Below are 23,813 nucleotides of genomic sequence, written 5' to 3' on the forward strand. Positions count from 1 at the left end.
TGAAAGTGAGCTTTCAGAAAATATTTTCAGTTTAAACGATGGAAGTGGTTCAAACAGTATGTTTATTTTAAAGAATACATGCCAAGTTTACGGTAGAGTTTTGAAATACCCATACTGTACAAAGACGCAAACCTATTCTTATACCGTTTTATTATAATACTTAGATCAATTATATTAGATCATTAATGATGTAATACATTTATGGTACATCATAAAACCAAAAATAAGATTAGGTCATCAAGATTGAATTCCTAACCTGGAACGTGTCTGAATCGTTCATTGAACACACGAATTTAATTAGGATTTGAGACGTTTCTTTAAAAATATTACTTCGTAATTCACTAACATGATTCATACATAATAAAATTACAAAAACCTTCAATACTGTAGCCCATGTTGAAAAAAAGCTCTTAATAAAATGTTGAACGGCAGCTTTGTTCTTATTTAAGTAGCTAAGAAGAAATATAAATATGGTAAATTATTGAAACAAATATTTTATTTTGTTGGTATTTTTATGTATATTTGAGTAAAACTACAGCTGCATTCAAAACTTTTATGAGGTGAATAAAAGGTAGAATCAAGCAGATTCTAGTGCAAACCTGGAGTGTTTGTAAAACGAGATGTTGACGTTTCGGATATTGGCATCGGATGTTCAATCTTACCAACGCATCGGTTTGTTTGTTGAAAGTAAACAAAACTATCTTCAGACTTCAGGTTCATAAAGCTGTTAATCTTTCAAACGTCTTCTCTTACCGGAAAATGAATGGATGTGAATCGGTTTATTTGGATTGTAACTGAAAAATGTATTTACATTGGACGAGTGAAATATATTAACTGCTTAAAGAGGTTAATACATACTAGTAACTTTACATGTAGTATAACATCCATAAACACGTTATAAATTTATTTGTCGGAAATATAGAATATGGTGAGTATAAGACATTAAAAACAATATTTTTGTGTTATTTTTCAACTGTGTATATTGTAAAGGATTAAATTTAAACAATTAATTTCTAAAACTAAATCCTGAAAGGGTTCTTTATTCAGACTGATCGATGAATCAAACAGTTTTATAATACAACTGCAATATTGTACTCTAGCAACTGTATGGAAATAGTTCATTAGTTTTCTGAGACTAAAATCAACAACGCTAACTGTATAACAAATTGTAATATTCTAGTAGAACCGCACCATTAGGTTTTATTATATGTAATGAAAGCTCTTATTACTATCAATGCCAGAAATCGACACGCCTTACATGAGATTTTTAAAGACCATATTGCATTATTGTAATAAGTACTTAAATTATATGAGCTACAAAAATAAGTTTAAAATCTAATTCAATCAAGAATCGGAACCTGAAATAACATAATAGAACCCACTAAGTTTTATTTATGGTAGTTTCTGTGAAAACACAATACATACCAGTATTACGATATACAGAATTAAATCCATGTTAACCAGGAAGTACTTATTTATAAGTCCAAGGACATTGCTGATTACGATCTACTTTAATCTTACAAGATGATTCCTACACAAGTGTCTCTCTGCTTAATATTGCTGATAGTTTTTATAGTGAAGGTTAACCCTAGTACAGCCGTTATCATTGACGCACCTGGAAGTAAGTCATTAGGTTTTTATCTAGTAATCTTGTATTTACAAATTGTCAAAATTATTTTTTTTTATTCGTTACAAGAAAATAGTGAGTTGAAAATATCACACTATGAGTAGATGTTAATGTAATTTAAATGGTAGTTTTTTACACGTTTCTTATGTTTAGGACTAGTGAATTCTTCATACAATAAGGAGATTCCAAGTGGAATTTGTCAACCATATTAACTTTTTATCACGTACTTTTATAAACAAATGACGTGAGTCCCTATATGTTTATTTGAAAGGTCAGTTCCTTCCGTAACACAGGAAGATTATGCTGTACATGAGTGATAATGTAAATTTTTCAAACTAATATCAAATTTGCATTAATAGCTGGCGTGTTTTTGAAAACATTATATTTCATATAGTTTCAGCCACAATTTAATAACCTTACCTAATGCGTTGTTCTCGAAGTAAATTACTTTGAATGCTTAAACATTCTAGTTTAAATACAATTGCATGAATTAAAAAGAACACTTTCAGCCTAATAAATGTGGGTTTTATTTAATCTAGTGTAATCCAACACCTTAAGATGGGTTGCATCAGATTTCCGGTTTATACGATTATCTAAGCTTATTTTACCCAATGTTCTAATTTAAAGATATTTTTCCTAAATTTATTCCGTTTTTCGATCACAGTCCAAATCCATCTTTTCCATTGGTGCAAGCGTGTATGTAACTATTTCCAACCAATACTTTACATTGGCTGGAATACATCAAATAAATTATAGTACAGCATCATATATACCTCTTTCAAACTTTTTTTAATTAATGGATGATCTGAAGCATCAGCTTAGAATTGGGACTTCTTTCCATACTTGACAATTATTTGTGAATTGCCATGTCCAAACTGAAAAATTGTAATTTGTCAAAACTCTCACGTCTTGGTAGACATTTAAAGTATTACCTTTTGTTTGATAAAAAGTTACGGTCTAGATTTTTATTATGTCTAAACATTTTAGGACTAATTTTTCGAACAGGAGTTGATGCACTTGAAGTGCTGTATGCGAGATTCTCATTTCGTAGTTCTGGTTTATTGTTCCGTATCATTTTGCTATCCATTGTAACCAATTAAAGTACCAAATAAAATAACTAGTAATAATATTACTTTTTAAAGAGTACTGTCCTTAAAATATGCAACATCCTGAATAAGAGCCATTTCATAAATAACATTATAAATGTTTCAGTAATGCGTATTACCTAAACACTAGGGTGATTACAAAGTTAAATACAATATTAAATAACACACTGGTTGGTCAAATGGTAATAGTATTTCCTTACAGCAGTTACTTCCTTATTTTTAATTACAAAGTATGAAGACACCAATATATAAATCATCGAAGATAACAGTAAATGATTAACATTTCAATGGAATGAAAATTCTAAAACACACTTAAATTGAAGGAAAGAGCGTCAAATACATATAATGCGTACGAAATTAAAAGTTTATTATTTGCATTAAAATGGCCTCAGACCTGTCAATGGACCTTGTGTTCAACATAAAACAGAAATAATTGGCCATAATCTTGTAGCTTATGAAGATCTGTTTTCGTAATATCAATATACTATCTGAGGCAAGGTTGTTCAGTACATGATGTGACATGCTTATACCTGTGTTGTGTTTCAGGTACTTATCTCCCAATTTGTACTAAATACACAACACAGGATCGTCAAGCGTGCAAAATTGCATGTGTGAAGCAGGGTTTTATAGGGGGCATGTGTGCCCTTAGAAGATGTCTGTGCCAGGAATTTCGTTAGGATGTAAATACTGTAACTTTTATTATTATACACTTAATAAAACGTGTTATGATTGAATTAACTCTTTTTTATTTGAATTGTCATAAATATTATTATTATTCTGTCACATTTCATTTTCTTCCATGAATAATACAAAATTCAAGCATTTTCCATGGATTGGTTACCAAAAGTTGAAAAATAAAACCGCACATTGAAAAAGCTAACGTAATGTCTGTGTCTGAAATGTGTTTGCAATGTGGAAAAGCCATAAGTCAGCATTGCTATATGTTACAAAAAGTGTAACACTAAGTTTCGTGGATTGAAATCTAACCTCATCTTCAGGTGTAAAAATGTTCTAAGACATTGACAGATTAAAATACGGGGCAGTGGGCTGCCGCCAAAAGTTATAATAATTAATAAGTTAAAACTGATGATCCTCATTAAGTTCAGACTGGAGAGATCAAACCAAGCGATGGAATTGCGCTGGAGCCAAGATAACAAACAAAATGTTACACCTGAATTAATGAAGTTGAAGCATTGAATAGGCGCTCATTTTTGGCATTTCTCTATTACCACTGCTAAAAATAGTCAGCTAAACTCAACGGAGATAAACTCAACAATCATATTGATTCAAACCTTTTCACCATATATGTGTTATGAGCAGTGTTCTAGTTTGTAATATTAAAGACAGCAAATGTTGGAAAACGTGTTAACTTTTCAAATAATCAATTTTCAATAATAAGCACTAGGCAATGATACGTCGAAAAATAATTATTATCCATGAAAGGGTAGGAAATCTCGCCCGTGTCAAAAATAACAAGCTTTAGAATTTTTCATGAAATGATTTACGTGTTGTATGGAAACCACAATATTGCAAAAATTTATACAATTAATTACCAATATACACCTGAACTAATCTGTTTACAACAGAGCCAGCCCTACTAAATACTACAAATCTAAAATGAAATGATTGTGTCTTAAAATGTACCTCTTTTACAAAACATCAAATACAAATTTCCTTGCTTTTATTTACACTACATTGAACGTCAATAATGTAGACCATTTAACAGATTTCCGTTTTATAACTCAAAAATGGTATGCAGGAACCATTTAATGCTTAGTTTTAGTTAAATTGCTTTTAGAATTGAGAGCTACAAGAAAAGTAATCCAGACGTTCAATTGAGAGACATAAACCGTTTTTTATACAAATATTTAGGTTATGGGAAAGCATAAACAACCCGATGCAGTATTAATTACAACTAATACACAATACAAAGTATACTTTTAGTTGTGTTCGGTAAAACCTCAACCCTCCGCATATATCAGGACTATGTCTCAGGATATAGTTTCTTGTCGTGAAATGTTTTGTTCTGATCCAGCAACAACCCAGTGGCAGTGGCAGCTATTACTCTAATCGTCCGCTTAACTACATAAGCAATCTATCTCGGCCGGCAGCGTTTTGCTTATTGCTATCTGGCAAGCCCCTAGCATTAGTCTCCATGCCTGAATCCTAGGTTTGTGTCCTGAATGTCCTAAATATACCACTGCATACTCAAATGTACGTTTCTGGAGTGATTCAAAACTACATTTACATTTCAGTGGTTTCTGTCTTAGCAATATAAGTGCTGGAATTCTTTTTAGTCGGACTTAATACATTTGAGTGCACTGTTTTACTGTAGACATAGTCCAGTCCAGGTGTGGCATAAGGTGAAATCCTGGGCGAATCTAAGTATTTGACAGCTAATGAATTACAGATGGGGAGATTTATCATTCGGATGTATATTGAATTGGATTTGGATTTATAATTATAATTTGGAGGCCACTGAGGTGAAGGCACAACAACCTCTTTAACGTTTGTTTAAACTCACGATTTATATTTTCCGATTAGTATTGACAAATAAGTAATGTAAAAAAAGGTAAATAACACTATAACAATTGAATTGAAAAAAAAACTAATACAAGCATTATTATTTCTATTATTTAGGGTTCTCTAATTATTTAATTCTCAGTGGCTTCAACACGATATAGTTTATTAAAAGGCTGGAACAAATATGATTTTCTAATAACAGATGTGACCAATTATTTTTCATTGGAGTTCTTCTATCCCGCTCAAAGGATTCTCTCCTTCTGGGTCACTGTCTCTGCTGCCTGTATCCAACTGGTATAATAAAGGATTTTAATCTGCTGTTTTATGTATAACTATATATATATATATATATATATATATATATATATATATATATATATATTATATAACATATATATATATATATATTAATATTATATATAATTATAACATTTGACCTGGTTAAAAGGCGAGCGTTTTCGTGCTTCAAAAAGTGCACTTAGGATTATTTGCAGCCTCAGAGGAATCTATATTGACTATGGGGTAAGCGAAAATAAATATTCCCAAATTTCTACTATCCTATATTGATATAAAATATGTTTATTTTTGAACTGCATTGAAAATTAACAAGGAGTACGCCGCTCCGCAGAAGATAGTGCGTGGACAGACAGATATACAGTAATGACATTTTCCTGCATCTCGACTGATAGTCTTCGCTAACGATCAGCCAACCAGTCAACAGGACATTATTACGTTTAGGCTTAAGTCCGACAGTAGGAAAATGCAGGTCGTTCTTTTTTTCTCTAATTACGTAAAATCCTAACTAGTATAGTGTATAATATCTTAAAGTGGCTAATTAGTTATTGCATTTCACAATTAATAAAACTAGAGTACCAATGTAAACATATTATTGTAGTGTATTTTGAGTACTCTTTGTTTTAAATCAGCTGTTTTAAACTATAAATATACAAGATCGCAATATTGGACCATGGCCAAAATAATGTTTTGAAACTGATTAAACAGAATAATTTCTTGGACGCTATTGTAGTGGCCTTGAGGGAAGGATTCTAGTTGATGTCTCGTTTGGTTTGGTGTGGTTTCGGACAGCAGGATCCCTATAGTTGCAATACTGATATTACCATACCTTGATATGCCGTTATCGCTTTCTGGTACTTACTTGACTACAACCGATAAGTGTATTCATATAACAAAGCTTACTATATTATGTTTATTATATGTGGTTTAATGAGTGTGCATTCAGTGTTTGACATAGTAAAGAACATTTTTTGTTTTGTAAGACATACTATAAATTCTGTATATTACTTATTGCGTAGTCTAAGATTATACGAGTAATTTAAAGTTTTTGTCTTGTTTATTTGTTAGTATGATTTTTAATATAGTATTTATGCTTTATTTGTGGCCGCCCTATACCTATATTAGACTGACCTACTTATTGTTGGTTTAGTTTATCATATTTGATGTATTTATGTCCAATTATTAATCCAATCTATTACTGTCTACAAATTACTTATGCTCATATACTTTATATAGTATTATAATAATTCAAAATAAAAGTCTTGTTATGGCAACTCTTGAATATTTTATACATTATAGTGATTACCTTGTGGTGGTTTAAAACTAATTGACAGACCTGATGTTATACCCTTGTATACAATATGGAAAATAATCTTTTTTAATTTCCAAAACTAAAAAAATAACTTAGTTCTTTATCTATAAGCAGCATAGAACATAGTTTTAAAACCAAATATTAAGTAATGTTACCAATATGTCTGTTAAGGTTCCAACAGCATTATAAGCTTCGTCTAATATTTTAAGAAAAAACCCAAGGCAATTTTATAAAATCGCGTTGGTAAATCAGTCACTGTAGGTCCTTGTGCTGATTGGTACCATTACAACTGCAGGCAAAGGAAAGTGTTTTTTATAGTTATATATTTCATGTTATACTTGGTCCTGTTGAAACTAGACTAACAACTAACACGAGACTCTTTTATGGATTAATTACAATAACCATTTATTAATTGTAATCAAAAGTAAATGTTAAAAATATTTGACAATAAGAAAATATTGTCTTAAGAAACTGAAATTTCTCCCAACATTTAAAAGTGATGTTTATGAACTCTGTAGATTAGAAGTCACATACATTATTAAGAATAATAATAAATTTATAACTTTCAGAAGTATTTATGAAATCTTATGAAGAAGATTAAATAACATAAATGCATTTCCCACAGCAAATCAATATTTATTTCTTTACAATCAAATGCACTTATTGATTAAAATTATACACCTACCTCAATAAAATAAGTTTTGAACAAGATTTCATTATATGTTGTAGTATACGAGATACATAACATGTTCTTTACAAAGGAATACTAATTAATCATAAATCTAAATTAAATTTAAATTAGATTTATAGTTACAAATAAGATATGAAGATCCTATTTTTATTATGTTCATATCCTATTTTTAATCTATTGCATAATCCTAAAGGCCATCCCCGTCTAAGAGACCGGCCGAAAGGTCATCGTCGCCAAGGACACCCCCTACAATACCTTTTTCACCAAGGAGACCCCCTATAAGGCCATCCTCGCCAAGGACACCCCCTACAATACCTTTTTCACCAAGGAGACCCCCTATAAGGCCATCCTCGCCAAGGACACCCCCTAAAATACCTTTTTCATCAAGGAGACCCCCCATAAGGCCATCCTCGCCAAGGACACCCTCACCAAGGAGACCCCCCATAAGGCCATCACCGCCCAGGACACCCCCTAAAATACCATTGTCACTAAGGAGACCTCCTAAAATGGCGTCGTCAAAACCACTTTGAGGGGCTGGAAGGCTCCGACAGTTGCCCTGCAAGTCACATCATTTCTTAGTATGGTAAATTTTAAAATATATTTTGACAATTTAATATACATGTTTCGAGTTAAACCATGCAGGTTTTATTTCATTTTTAATATGAGCATTTTCTAGCCATTCCTTAGTTATGTAAAGAGATACAACATTATTTTAAACCAGATGTAAATAAACTATATTGGTATACAGTTAGGACAAGCAAAGTATTAAATAATGGTAATACAAAAATGTATTAGGACTATTTACTTGCTTTGTCTTAAAAATCAATGAAATCTGTCAGGATATGACATACAAATATGCCAGCAATTAAAAACACAGTAACTATAATGGTACTATTACAACATAGTTACGTGGTATGATACATTGAAAACATTATCTTTTTGAAGAGTGTTGCCTTTTTTGTATAAACACTTTCCCATCCCGTCTTTTCAAAAGCAAGATCAGTCAAAGGTTCGTGTAACACAATTGAGTTTTGGTACAAATTATGCCTCAGAATAAACCTTAAACAGAAAAGTATGTAGTATACTACTAACACTTTCATGGTTAAAGATACGCAAAACTACTTCACTTAATGGCCACTACAGCACACACCAGCAACCTGTGAAAATACAGTAAACACTATCCATAACCTCCCAAATCGTACCGAATGCTGGTTCTGATGCATCATTCAAATATAAAACAAACTACGCTGTCAGCTCATAAACACTTGTGTAATTAAAACATTTGCAGTGAACAACTGAAACTTCAGAACGCCGTTCCACTGTCCGTTAAACTTCAACATTCGTGAGAGTGATTGCGGAGGGGACAATCTTATGAAGGCTTAGGATTGTCTATAATGTATCTATTGTATTAGTGATTTCAAGTGATCAAGTGAGTGGACTATACCTCATCCTAGGTATCCTAGGAATAGCATATAATCTGCATTTATTAAGTACATTTCTAATACACCTGTGGCAATTTCGAACTATATGCTTTCTATATCTACATTTCATCAAGATTAGGGTTGCAACTTTTAACACATTTATACGGAAATTAGTATGAACGTTCTAAAATTAAATGGCAAGGTTAAATGTGTATTGGTTTCTCTTGGGCCAAGAGGGTGGCACCCCTCGGTAAAACTATTTGTATACTACTACTACTACAGACAAATTTGGTTGGATAGATTTTAATAAAAATTTGAACTTTCTACGAGACAAATGTTTACTCTTGATGGGATTTTGATATGATTTTGAGATAAGGAGGCGAAGGCTAAAATAGCTTTGTAACATATAACGATGGCAAATGTCCGAAATACTGATATCCTTTCAAATCTTCCATCGTCAACAACATATTTTAAACAAAAAACATATAATCGATAAGAAGATATGAACAGGCCAACATATTGGGCCTTCAAACAACATCATCAACTGGATTAATTTGAGGAGGCTATAGTAAATAAAAATTATTCAAAAATGTTTGATCTTTTTCTGTGTATAGGAAAATTAAACTATTTTATCCTACTTGTTTATATACCATGCTATTGTTTTTTTTAATTGTTTATAATCTGTATTCTTCTATTTGATTATATTTTTTCTATATATGCTTTTTACTATATCACTGAAATGTAACGAAATACTAAACATTAAAAGTTAAGAAAAGGTTAGTGATTTCTTTTATACCTACATATATCACAAAACGCAGTTTAATTATAAATTTAAAAAACTTACCTGAATGACTAAGAGCGTCATGGCGACCAGCAAAACAGCAAACTTCCTGGAGGAGTTCATTTTGCTAGAGATGTACTGTGGAGTTTGACCCAGCGACGTCCCGCACAGTTGTGTCAACTTAAATAGTTCTGGGGAGGTTGCAAACAAGATAACTGTGTTAATTTATGGTTTGATAATTTCCCTTACGTTTCCTCAAGGTTCACATATTGTTATGTAGACGGAAAACTGTTAAAGCCGCAGTTTTCATAATGTTAACTGATAATTCATAAACAATCAATTAATTAATAATTAAAGGTGATCACTCGATTTCCAGTTCTGATTTATATTCCAGTTCTGCTATTAATACTGTTGAACAACTATAATACACGTCTTTTACCGACCTTTAGTTTTACATATATTTGGAAACTTACCCAAACTAATGTAATGACATTCCTTTGTCATGCTTTCTCCTATATAAACGTTACTTGGTTATTTAGTTATATTAAAACTTTACCTGCAATTAAACATTTATTATTTCAAAAATACTTTAATTGTAGATACTTTATGACTATTTAAAATATTTATTGGTCACACTCATTACAATTTGGTTTTACTCACAACAATCCATATAAAGATGAGCATCTAAGAATAAAGAATACCAATAACGCCCATAACAATAATATGCATAATCAAGTTGGAACAAAACAAATTTTAAGCGTCCTGATGTAACATTGATAACCACATACATGATAACTGATAACCCCTCGGTAAAACTGTTTCTATACTACTACAGACAAATTTGGTTGGATATATTTAAATACAAATTTGAACTTTCTGCGTGACAAATGTTTACTCTTGATGGTATTTCGATATGATTTTGAGATAAGGAAACGAAGCCTAAAATATCTGTTCAACATATAACGATGGCAATTGTCCGAAATACTGATATCCTTTCAAATCTTCCACCGTCAATAACTTATTTTAAACAAAAAACATATAATTGATATTTTTCTGAAAATAACATACCTAAGCTCTAGAGGGGAGAGCTGCCAGAAGCTGGCAAGTTATAGAGAGTGGAAGCTTCCAAATACTGTAACTTTGTATTTTTATTATTAATATCTAATTGTATATATTTATTTCATAAAGATTTATTTGATCTATTATTTATTACGTATATTATTTTATTATCCTTCATAAATGTATTAAAATCTATATATTTTTTTAATCATATGGTGAGTTTGATTTGTGGTTACATGGTAAGTTTATGATATGGAAAGAAGTTTGTTATGTTATAAAAATACAAGTAACATATTACAGCAGAATGACAGATATTTTCATTTCTAAGTGAAATTATTTTTTCATGCAATAAAGTAATAATTTTCAGGTACGGATGTGAACATTCAAACTAATAATGATTATTTAATAAAGATAAGATAAGTATTAAATAATGCTTTATGTACGATTCAACTTTGAGATAAATATTTGTAACTTTATTATTAACTCACTAAATAACAAATAAAGTACCACGTTTTCTTAATTGCACGTAATATTATTTGATCCTAGGCTCTCAAGTATTATCCTTTTTCACCTAACAACGTTTAGAGATTTATCAAAACATTTTTGAAATTCAGACAAGGAAACAGCGATTTTTTATAATTCACTCGTAATGTATTGTAAACAGTTGAAACCAATTTTGAAATAAACTAAATGCTATAAAACTTATACTTGCTTCCGCTAAACAAGTAAGAAGTCAGTTAGTTGTATATTCTTTGAGTATTTTACCAAAGAATTATATTTGGAACTGACTTTTTGAATCATAATTACTGAAGAAAATTATAACTAATCAATTCTAATAGGTACCTTTGAAATTTTCCAACTAAGTAAATATTAAACTGTAAATCTAATAACCTTCAACTCATAATGTTTATGCACATCGAATAACAACCGTTGACCAAGAAACAAGCGCTTTAATGCTAAATTCTAAATGATACGTAAGTATAGTGGCATTTTGGAAAGATTTAGCCCGTGAAATATTATCTTCATTATTATTACTCTTTTAAATAAAATAAAAAATAATTTACAAAATACGAAATTTAATAAAATAATCTTAGTTGGTGTTGTACTATTACTATATTCATGCTTCACATTTATAATATATTTATAGATGTCATATTCATAATATATATATATATATATATATATATATATATATATATATATATATATATTATTTATCATATATTATTTAGATCTGAATGTATCGTTTAAAGGCGTGTGAAGTAAGTTGAATAATCTTAACGAATTTTAACTCTTTGAAACTAAATTTTAAATGTGTAGCTGTATTATTTTCCCACCAATATATATTTATTTGGAATTTTTTTTAGTATTTACTAACTTATAAATTAAAGACAAAATCGGAAAATTTGTGTGCGCATGCTTTTATGTAATCAACATAACATATAACATGCAGTCATAGATAGATAGAATTAAAATAACAATGTTCACTTTTCCTAAATAATACACTAATATTGGGTCGAATGAGGTTTGTTTTTACAAATTTAAACTATATTTCGGGCATTTTTGTATAGTTATTTCTGATTGGGTTAAAACTCTATTGTTGTTAGTTTTATTAATCTATTAACACAACTGTTTATTACTAGTAATGTTTCCCACGGTTTCGCGTGCTTTTCGTAAGATTTATCAGTGTATGCGCACTTTTGGTTCGAGTGAGTTATATTTCCAATGGCGATGTATAGTTTGCCTTGTTGCCACTGTTAAGAAAATCTGTCAAAAGTGTATGTTTATAGACATTGTACACGAGCAGGTACTTTATTAGAAAGTGGTCTAACGCTCAAGCTTTAAAGTTCAAGCAGAAATGTATTTTAAAGACAAATATACATCATAACTTAGCGTTTGGCTATTTAATATACGTAACTGTTTCGTAATTACAGTTTATAATATGCAGGCACATTGAGAACTTATGCCTTTTGCAGAGATTCCTGGTGGTGAGTTACATGAATGGGCATAGCATATAAACCTTCTCCGTGGAAAAATACGTTGGGCCTATACTCGTACATACTAATTTTTATAATGTGATAATGATCGGTCAAATAGTTTACGATTCTATAAAGGACATACAGAAATCAAATAATTATATATACATGTATATATAATTATATACATGTATCATATCACCATCAGTATCTTTAAACTATTCAATTTAATCAAATTGATCTGCTATCTATGTACATGTAAAAACAATAACCAGCTGCTACACCATCAAATTTAAACAGTGAACTATTGAACACTAAAAACAGGCTTGACGCTGTTTATACCAGTTAAGTGGTATAAAGTATTAAAAACCTTTGGAAGTTTTATGTTTAATTCTATAATATTTTTATTCTCAATCTGTAAACAGAGAAAATTTGTCAAATAAAACACCAAATGTTAATGAATTTCAATTTTAACAAAAGGATTAACTTTTATCCCTATCCCAAGGTTCTACCATATTAATTTGATTGCTGGCGCATTGGAACTTGTACGAGGTACTAGAATCCAATATTATTTCAATATACATAAAAATAAGGTCAATGTCGATGAGCCATTGCCGTTTTACCTTAACAAATTCAAACCAAATTCTGGATGGCAGCCCACACCCCTTCCCAATTACCATCCCAACAGTTTAAAAATTTAATTTTAGCCAATGTATCTGATCAAACATGTATTTCCACTATTACAAAATATATCATTTAGGGAAGAAAAAGCCTTAAACCCATTGAAATATAACAAAAATATCGTAATTGTACCGTCTGATGAAGAGAATGCTGCAGTAGTCTTGAATACTCATGGTTATAATAATGAGACTAACAGGCAACTACAAGATTCTACTGTGTATACAATTTTTGGCAAAGACCTAATTAATAGTTGTAGTGCAGAAATTAAAGAATATCTCTTAAGAAATGGCCCCAAGCAAAATGTTTAAAAAAAAAAGATATATATATATAACTGTAATAATTACAAAACCAAAGTCACCTGTATTCTACATGTTACCTGAGACACAAAAACAGGTTAAACCTCCTACATCAGCTCAAAGAGTTACCCTCCTACATCGAAAATTGATTACACCCGTGTTTGCTCATGATGTGCAACACAATCAAACCGTTGAAAATCGTTTCTCTCTAATTGGCACCAAGAGGTTAAAAAATTATTACAATAAAGAATACACAAATTATTAATCACAGTATGAACAAGCTAACATATTGGGCCTTGAAACAAAACCGTCAAGTGGATTAATTTAAGTAGGCTATAGTAAATTAAAATTATTCAAAAATGTTTCATCTTTCTCTGTCTAGGAAAATTAAACTATTTTATCCTACTTGTTTATATACCATGCTATTGTTTTTTTATTATTATTTATAATATTTATTCTTCTATTTAATCATATTTTATTTATACTTGCTTTTTATTATATCACTGAAATGTAACGAAATATTAAACACTACAAGTTAAGAAAAGGTTAGTGATTTCTTTTATACCTACATATATCACAAAACGCAGTTTAATTATAAATTTAAAAAACTTATCTGAATGACTAAGAGCGTCATGGCGACCAGCAAAACAGCAAACTTCCTGGAGGAGTTCATTTTGCTAGAGATGTACTGTGGAGTTTGACCCAGCGACGTCCCGCACAGTTGTGTCAACTTAAATAGTTCTGGGGAGGTTGCAAACAAGATAACTGTGTTAATTTATGGTTTGATAATTTCCCTTACGATTCCTCAAGGTTCACATATTGTTATGTAGACGGAAAACTGTTAAAGCCGCAGTTTTCATAATGTTAACTGATAATTCATAAACAATCAATTAATTAATAATTAAAGGTGATCACTCGATTTCCAGTTCTGATTTATATTCCAGTTCTGCTATTAATACTGTTGAACAACTATAATACACGTCTTTTACCGACCTTTAGTTTTACATATATTTGGAAACTTACCCAAACTAATGTAATGACATTCCTTTGTCATGCTTTCTCCTATATAAACGTTACTTGGTTATTTAGTTATATTAAAACTTTACCTGCAATTAAACATTTATTATTTCAAAAATACTTTAATTGTAGATACTTTATGACTATTTAAAATTATTTATTGGTCACACTCATTACAATTTGGTTTTACTCACAACAATCCATATAAAGATGAGCATCTAAGAATAAAGAATACCAATAACGCCCATAACAATAATATGCATAATCAAGTTGGAACAAAACAAATTTTAAGCGTCCTGATGTAACATTGATAACCACATACATGATAACTGATAACCCCTCGGTAAAACTGTTTCTATACTACTACAGACAAATTTGGTTGGATATATTTAAATACAAATTTGAACTTTCTGCGTGACAAATGTTTACTCTTGATGGTATTTCGATATGATTTTGAGATAAGGAAACGAAGCCTAAAATATCTGTTCAACATATAACGATGGCAATTGTCCGAAATACTGATATCCTTTCAAATCTTCCACCGTCAATAACTTATTTTAAACAAAAAACATATAATTGATATTTTTCTGAAAATAACATACCTAAGCTCTAGAGGGGAGAGCTGCCAGAAGCTGGCAAGTTATAGAAAGTGGAAGCTTCCAAATACTGTAACTTTGTATTTTTATTATTAATATCTAATTGTATATATTTATTTCATAAAGATTTATTTGATCTATTATTTATTACGTATATTATTTTATTATCCTTCATAAATGTATTAAAATCTATATTTTTTTTTAATCATATGGTGAGTTTGATTTGTGGTTACATGGTAAGTTTATGATATGGAAAGAAGTTTGTTATGTTATAAAAATACAAGTAACATATTACAGCAGAATGACAGATATTTTCATTTCTAAGTGAAATTATTTTTTCATGCAATAAAGTAATAATTTTCAGGTACGGATGTGAAGATTCAAACTAATAATGATTATTTAATAAAGATAAGATAAGTATTAAATAATGCTTTATGTACGATTCAACTTTGAGATAAATATTTGTAACTTTATTATTAACTCACTAAATAACAAATAAAGTACCACGTTTTCTTAATTGCACGTAATATTATTTGATCCTAGGCTCTCAAGTATTATCCTTTTTCACCTAACAACGTTTAGAGATTTATCAAAACATTTTTGAAATTCAGACAAGGAAACAGCGATTTTTTATAATTCACTCGTAATGTATTGTAAACAGTTGAAACCAATTTTGAAATAAAATAAATGCTATAAAACTTATACTTGCTTCCGCTAAACAAGTAAGAAGTCAGTTAGTTGTATATTCTTTGAGTATTTTACCAAAGAATTATATTTGGAACTGACTTTTTGAATCATAATTACTGAAGAAAATTATAACTAATCAATTCTAATAGGTACCTTTGAAATTTTCCAACTAAGTAAATATTAAACTGTAAATCTAATAACCTTCAACTCATAATGTTTATGCACATCGAATAACAACCGTTGACCAAGAAACAAGCGCTTTAATGCTAAATTCTAAATGATACGTAAGTACAGTGGCATTTTGGAAAGATTTAGCCCGTGAAATATTATCTTCATTATTATTACTCTTTTAAATAAAATAAAAAATAATTTACAAAATACGAAATTTAATAAAATAATCTTAGTTGGTGTTGTACTATTACTATATTCATGCTTCACATTTATAATATATTTATAGATGTCATATTCATAATATATATATATATATATATATATATATATATATATATATATATATATATTATTTATCATATATTATTTAGATCTGAATGTATCGTTTAAAGGCGTGTGAAGTAAGTTGAATAATCTTAACGAATTTTAACTCTTTGAAACTAAATTTTAAATGTGTAGCTGTATTATTTTCCCACCAATATATATTTATTTGGAATTTTTTTTAGTATTTACTAACTTATAAATTAAAGACAAAATCGGAAAATTTGTGTGCGCATGCTTTTATGTAATCAACATAACATATAACATGCAGTCATAGATAGATAGAATTAAAATAACAATGTTCACTTTTCCTAAATAATACACTAATATTGGGTCGAATGAGGTTTGTTTTTACAAATTTAAACTATATTTCGGGCATTTTTGTATAGTTATTTCTGATTGGGTTAAAACTCTATTGTTGTTAGTTTTATTAATCTATTAACACAACTGTTTATTACTAGTAATGTTTCCCACGGTTTCGCGTGCTTTTCGTAAGATTTATCAGTGTATGCGCACTTTTGGTTCGAGTGAGTTATATTTCCAATGGCGATGTATAGTTTGCCTTGTTGCCACTGTTAAGAAAATCTGTCAAAAGTGTATGTTTATAGACATTGTACACGAGCAGGTACTTTATTAGAAAGTGGTCTAACGCTCAAGCTTTAAAGTTCAAGCAGAAATGTATTTTAAAGACAAATATACATCATAACTTAGCGTTTGGCTATTTAATATACGTAACTGTTTCGTAATTACAGTTTATAATATGCAGGCACATTGAGAACTTATGCCTTTTGCAGAGATTCCTGGTGGTGAGTTACATGAATGGGCATAGCATATAAACCTTCTCCGTGGAAAAATACGTTGGGCCTATACTCGTACATACTAATTTTTATAATGTGATAATGATCGGTCAAATAGTTTACGATTCTATAAAGGACATACAGAAATCAAATAATTATATATACATGTATATATAATTATATACATGTATCATATCACCATCAGTATCTTTAAACTATTCAATTTAATCAAATTGATCTGCTATCTATGTACATGTAAAAACAATAACCAGCTGCTACACCATCAAATTTAAACAGTGAACTATTGAACACTAAAAACAGGCTTGACGCTGTTTATACCAGTTAAGTGGTATAAAGTATTAAAAACCTTTGGAAGTTTTATGTTTAATTCTATAATATTTTTATTCTCAATCTGTAAACAGAGAAAATTTGTCAAATAAAACACCAAATGTTAATGAATTTCAATTTTAACAAAAGGATTAACTTTTATCCCTATCCCAAGGTTCTACCATATTAATTTGATTGCTGGCGCATTGGAACTTGTACGAGGTACTAGAATCCAATATTATTTCAATATACATAAAAATAAGGTCAATGTCGATGAGCCATTGCCGTTTTACCTTAACAAATTCAAACCAAATTCTGGATGGCAGCCCACACCCCTTCCCAATTACCATCCCAACAGTTTAAAAATTTAATTTTAGCCAATGTATCTGATCAAACATGTATTTCCACTATTACAAAATATATCATTTAGGGAAGAAAAAGCCTTAAACCCATTGAAATATAACAAAAATATCGTAATTGTACCGTCTGATGAAGAGAATGCTGCAGTAGTCTTGAATACTCATGGTTATAATAATGAGACTAACAGGCAACTACAAGATTCTACTGTGTATACAATTTTTGGCAAAGACCTAATTAATAGTTGTAGTGCAGAAATTAAAGAATATCTCTTAAGAAATGGCCCCAAGCAAAATGTTTAAAAAAAAACAAGATATATATATATATATATATATATATATATATATATATCTTGTTTTTATATATATATATATATATATATATATATATATATAACTGTAATAATTACAAAACCAAAGTCACCTGTATTCTACATGTTACCTGAGACACAAAAACAGGTTAAACCTCCTACATCAGCTCAAAGAGTTACCCTCCTACATCGAAAATTGATTACACCCGTGTTTGCTCATGATGTGCAACACAATCAAACCGTTGAAAATCGTTTCTCTCTAATTGGCACCAAGAGGTTAAAAAATTATTACAATAAAGAATACACAAATTATTAATCACAGTATGAACAAGCTAACATATTGGGCGTTGAAACAAAACCGTCAAGTGGATTAATTTAAGTAGGCTATAGTAAATTAAAATTATTCAAAAATGTTTCATCTTTCTCTGTCTAGGAAAATTAAACTATTTTATCCTACTTGTTTATATACCATGCTATTGTTTTTTTTATTATTATTTATAATATTTATTCTTCTATTTAATCATATTTTATTTATACTTGCTTTTTATTATATCACTGAAATGTAACGAAATATTAAACACTACAAGTTAAGAAAAGGTTAGTGATTTCTTTTATACCTACATATATCACAAAACTCAGTTTAATTATAAATTTAAAAAACTTATCTGAATGACTAAGAGCGTCATGGCGACCAGCAAAACAGCAAACTTCCTGGAGGAGTTCATTTTGCTAGAGATGTACTGTGGAGTTTGACCCAGCGACGTCCCGCACAGTTGTGTCAACTTAAATAGTTCTGGGGAGGTTGCAAACAAGATAACTGTGTTAATTTATGGTTTGATAATTTCCCTTACGATTCCTCAAGGTTCACATATTGTTATGTAGACGGAAAACTGTTAAAGCCGCAGTTTTCATAATGTTAACTGATAATTCATAAACAATCAATTAATTAATAATTAAAGGTGATCACTCGATTTCCAGTTCTGATTTATATTCCAGTTCTGCTATTAATACTGTTAAACAACTATAATACACGTCTTTTACCGACCTTTAGTTTTACATATATTTGGAAACTTACCCAAACTAATGTAATGACATTCCTTTGTCATGCTTTCTCCTATATAAACGTTACTTGGTTATTTAGTTATATTAAAACTTTACCTGCAATTAAACATTTATTATTTCAAAAATACTTTAATTGTAGATACTTTATGACTATTTAAAATATTTATTGGTCACACTCATTACAATTTGGTTTTACTCACAACAATCCATATAAAGATGAGCATCTAAGAATAAAGAATACCAATAACGCCCATAACAATAATATGCATAATCAAGTTGGAACAAAACAAATTTTAAGCGTCCTGATGTAACATTGATAACCACATACATGATAACTGATAACCCCTCGGTAAAACTGTTTCTATACTACTACAGACAAATTTGGTTGGATATATTTAAATACAAATTTGAACTTTCTGCGTGACAAATGTTTACTCTTGATGGTATTTCGATATGATTTTGAGATAAGGAAACGAAGCCTAAAATATCTGTTCAACATATAACGATGGCAATTGTCCGAAATACTGATATCCTTTCAAATCTTCCACCGTCAATAACTTATTTTAAACAAAAAACATAGAATTGATATTTTTCTGAAAATAACATACCTAAGCTCTAGAGGGGAGAGCTGCCAGAAGCTGGCAAGTTATAGAAAGTGGAAGCTTCCAAATACTGTAACTTTGTATTTTTATTATTAATATCTAATTGTATATATTTATTTCATAAAGATTTATTTGATCTATTATTTATTACGTATATTATTTTATTATCCTTCATAAATGTATTAAAATCTATATATTTTTTTAATCATATGGTGAGTTTGATTTGTGGTTACATGGTAAGTTTATGATATGGAAAGAAGTTTGTTATGTTATAAAAATACAAGTAACATATTACAGCAGAATGACAGATATTTTCATTTCTAAGTGAAATTATTTTTTCATGCAATAAAGTAATAATTTTCAGGTACGGATGTGAAGATTCAAACTAATAATGATTATTTAATAAAGATAAGATAAGTATTAAATAATGCTTTATGTACGATTCAACTTTGAGATAAATATTTGTAACTTTATTATTAACTCACTAAATAACAAATAAAGTACCACGTTTTCTTAATTGCACGTAATATTATTTGATCCTAGGCTCTCAAGTATTATCCTTTTTCACCTAACAACGTTTAGAGATTTATCAAAACATTTTTGAAATTCAGACAAGGAAACAGCGATTTTTTATAATTCACTCGTAATGTATTGTAAACAGTTGAAACCAATTTTGAAATAAACTAAATGCTATAAAACTTATACTTGCTTCCGCTAAACAAGTAAGAAGTCAGTTAGTTGTATATTCTTTGAGTATTTTACCAAAGAATTATATTTGGAACTGACTTTTTGAATCATAATTACTGAAGAAAATTATAACTAATCAATTCTAATAGGTACCTTTGAAATTTTCCAACTAAGTAAATATTAAACTGTAAATCTAATAACCTTCAACTCATAATGTTTATGCACATCGAATAACAACCGTTGACCAAGAAACAAGCGCTTTAATGCTAAATTCTAAATGATACGTAAGTACAGTGGCATTTTGGAAAGATTTAGCCCGTGAAATATTATCTTCATTATTATTACTCTTTTAAATAAAATAAAAAATAATTTACAAAATACGAAATTTAATAAAATAATCTTAGTTGGTGTTGTACTATTACTATATTCATGCTTCACATTTATAATATATTTATAGATGTCATATTCATAATATATATATATATATATATATATATATATATATATATATATATATATATATTATTTATCATATATTATTTAGATCTGAATGTATCGTTTAAAGGCGTGTGAAGTAAGTTGAATAATCTTAACGAATTTTAACTCTTTGAAACTAAATTTTAAATGTGTAGCTGTATTATTTTCCCACCAATATATATTTATTTGGAATTTTTTTTAGTATTTACTAACTTATAAATTAAAGACAAAATCGGAAAATTTGTGTGCGCATGCTTTTATGTAATCAACATAACATATAACATGCAGTCATAGATAGATAGAATTAAAATAACAATGTTCACTTTTCCTAAATAATACACTAATATTGGGTCGAATGAGGTTTGTTTTTACAAATTTAAACTATATTTCGGGCATTTTTGTATAGTTATTTCTGATTGGGTTAAAACTCTATTGTTGTTAGTTTTATTAATCTATTAACACAACTGTTTATTACTAGTAATGTTTCCCACGGTTTCGCGTGCTTTTCGTAAGATTTATCAGTGTATGCGCACTTTTGGTTCGAGTGAGTTATATTTCCAATGGCGATGTATAGTTTGCCTTGTTGCCACTGTTAAGAAAATCTGTCAAAAGTGTATGTTTTATAGACATTGTACACGAGCAGGTACTTTATTAGAAAGTGGTCTAACGCTCAAGCTTTAAAGTTCAAGCAGAAATGTATTTTAAAGACAAATATACATCATAACTTAGCGTTTGGCTATTTAATATACGTAACTGTTTCGTAATTACAGTTTATAATATGCAGGCACATTGAGAACTTATGCCTTTTGCAGAGATTCCTGGTGGTGAGTTACATGAATGGGCATAGCATATAAACCTTCTCCGTGGAAAAATACGTTGGGCCTATACTCGTACATACTAATTTTTATAATGTGATAATGATCGGTCAAATAGTTTACGATTCTATAAAGGACATACAGAAATCAAATAATTATATATACATGTATATATAATTATATACATGTATCATATCACCATCAGTATCTTTAAACTATTCAATTTAATCAAATTGATCTGCTATCTATGTACATGTAAAAACAATAACCAGCTGCTACACCATCAAATTTAAACAGTGAACTATTGAACACTAAAAACAGGCTTGACGCTGTTTATACCAGTTAAGTGGTATAAAGTATTAAAAACCTTTGGAAGTTTTATGTTTAATTCTATAATATTTTTATTCTCAATCTGTAAACAGAGAAAATTTGTCAAATAAAACACCAAATGTTAATGAATTTCAATTTTAACAAAAGGATTAACTTTTATCCCTATCCCAAGGTTCTACCATATTAATTTGATTGCTGGCGCATTGGAACTTGTACGAGGTACTAGAATCCAATATTATTTCAATATACTACATAAAAATAAGGTCAATGTCGATGAGCCATTGCCGTTTTACCTTAACAAATTCAAACCAAATTCTGGATGGCAGCCCACACCCCTTCCCAATTACCATCCCAACAGTTTAAAAATTTAATTTTAGCCAATGTATCTGATCAAACATGTATTTCCACTATTACAAAATATATCATTTAGGGAAGAAAAAGCCTTAAACCCATTGAAATATAACAAAAATATCGTAATTGTACCGTCTGATGAAGAGAATGCTGCAGTAGTCTTGAATACTCATGGTTATAATAATGAGACTAACAGGCAACTACAAGATTCTACTGTGTATACAATTTTTGGCAAAGACCTAATTAATAGTTGTAGTGCAGAAATTAAAGAATATCTCTTAAGAAATGGCCCCAAGCAAAATGTTTAAAAAAAAACAAGATATATATATATATATATATATATATATATATATATATATATATATATATATATAACTGTAATAATTACAAAACCAAAGTCACCTGTATTCTACATGTTACCTGAGACACAAAAACAGGTTAAACCTCCTACATCAGCTCAAAGAGTTACCCTCCTACATCGAAAATTGATTACACCCGTGTTTGCTCATGATGTGCAACACAATCAAACCGTTGAAAATCGTTTCTCTCTAATTGGCACCAAGAGGTTAAAAAATTATTACAATAAAGAATACACAAATTATTAATCACAGTATGAACAAGCTAACATATTGGGCGTTGAAACAAAACCGTCAAGTGGATTAATTTAAGTAGGCTATAGTAAATTAAAATTATTCAAAAATGTTTCATCTTTCTCTGTCTAGGAAAATTAAACTATTTTATCCTACTTGTTTATATACCATGCTATTGTTTTTTTATTATTATTTATAATATTTATTCTTCTATTTAATCATATTTTATTTATACTTGCTTTTTATTATATCACTGAAATGTAACGAAATATTAAACACTACAAGTTAAGAAAAGGTTAGTGATTTCTTTTATACCTACGTGTATCACATAACGCAGTTTAATTATAAATTTAAAAAACTTATCTGAATGACTAAGAGCGTCATGGCGACCAGCAAAACAGCAAACTTCACGGAGGAGTTCATTTTGCTACAGATGTACTGTGGAGTTTAACTGTGTGACTTTCCCAGCGACGTCCCACACAGTTGTGTCAGCTTAAATAGTACTGGGGCGGTTGTTAAACTCTACTCAAGGTGAATTCTTCACGTGAA

General features: G+C 29.5%; 1 protein-coding gene across 1 annotated transcript; it reads right to left on the reverse strand.

The window, feature by feature from the left end:
- Window positions 1–7,740: 7,740 nt before the first annotated feature.
- LOC124366776 (BPI fold-containing family B member 4-like) lies at window positions 7,741–9,878 on the reverse strand. The gene is made up of 2 exons (XM_046823377.1): window positions 9,819–9,878; window positions 7,741–8,109 (listed from the first exon to the last, which is right to left on the reverse strand). The coding sequence occupies exons 1-2, from the start codon at window positions 9,876–9,878 to the stop codon at window positions 7,741–7,743; spliced, it is 429 nt and encodes a 142-aa protein (XP_046679333.1).
- Between the last annotated feature and the right edge of the window lie 13,935 nt (window positions 9,879–23,813).

Source organism: Homalodisca vitripennis, chromosome 7 (assembly GCF_021130785.1).
Source record: "Homalodisca vitripennis isolate AUS2020 chromosome 7, UT_GWSS_2.1, whole genome shotgun sequence".
In the NCBI taxonomy this organism is placed as follows: domain Eukaryota; kingdom Metazoa; phylum Arthropoda; class Insecta; order Hemiptera; family Cicadellidae; genus Homalodisca; species Homalodisca vitripennis.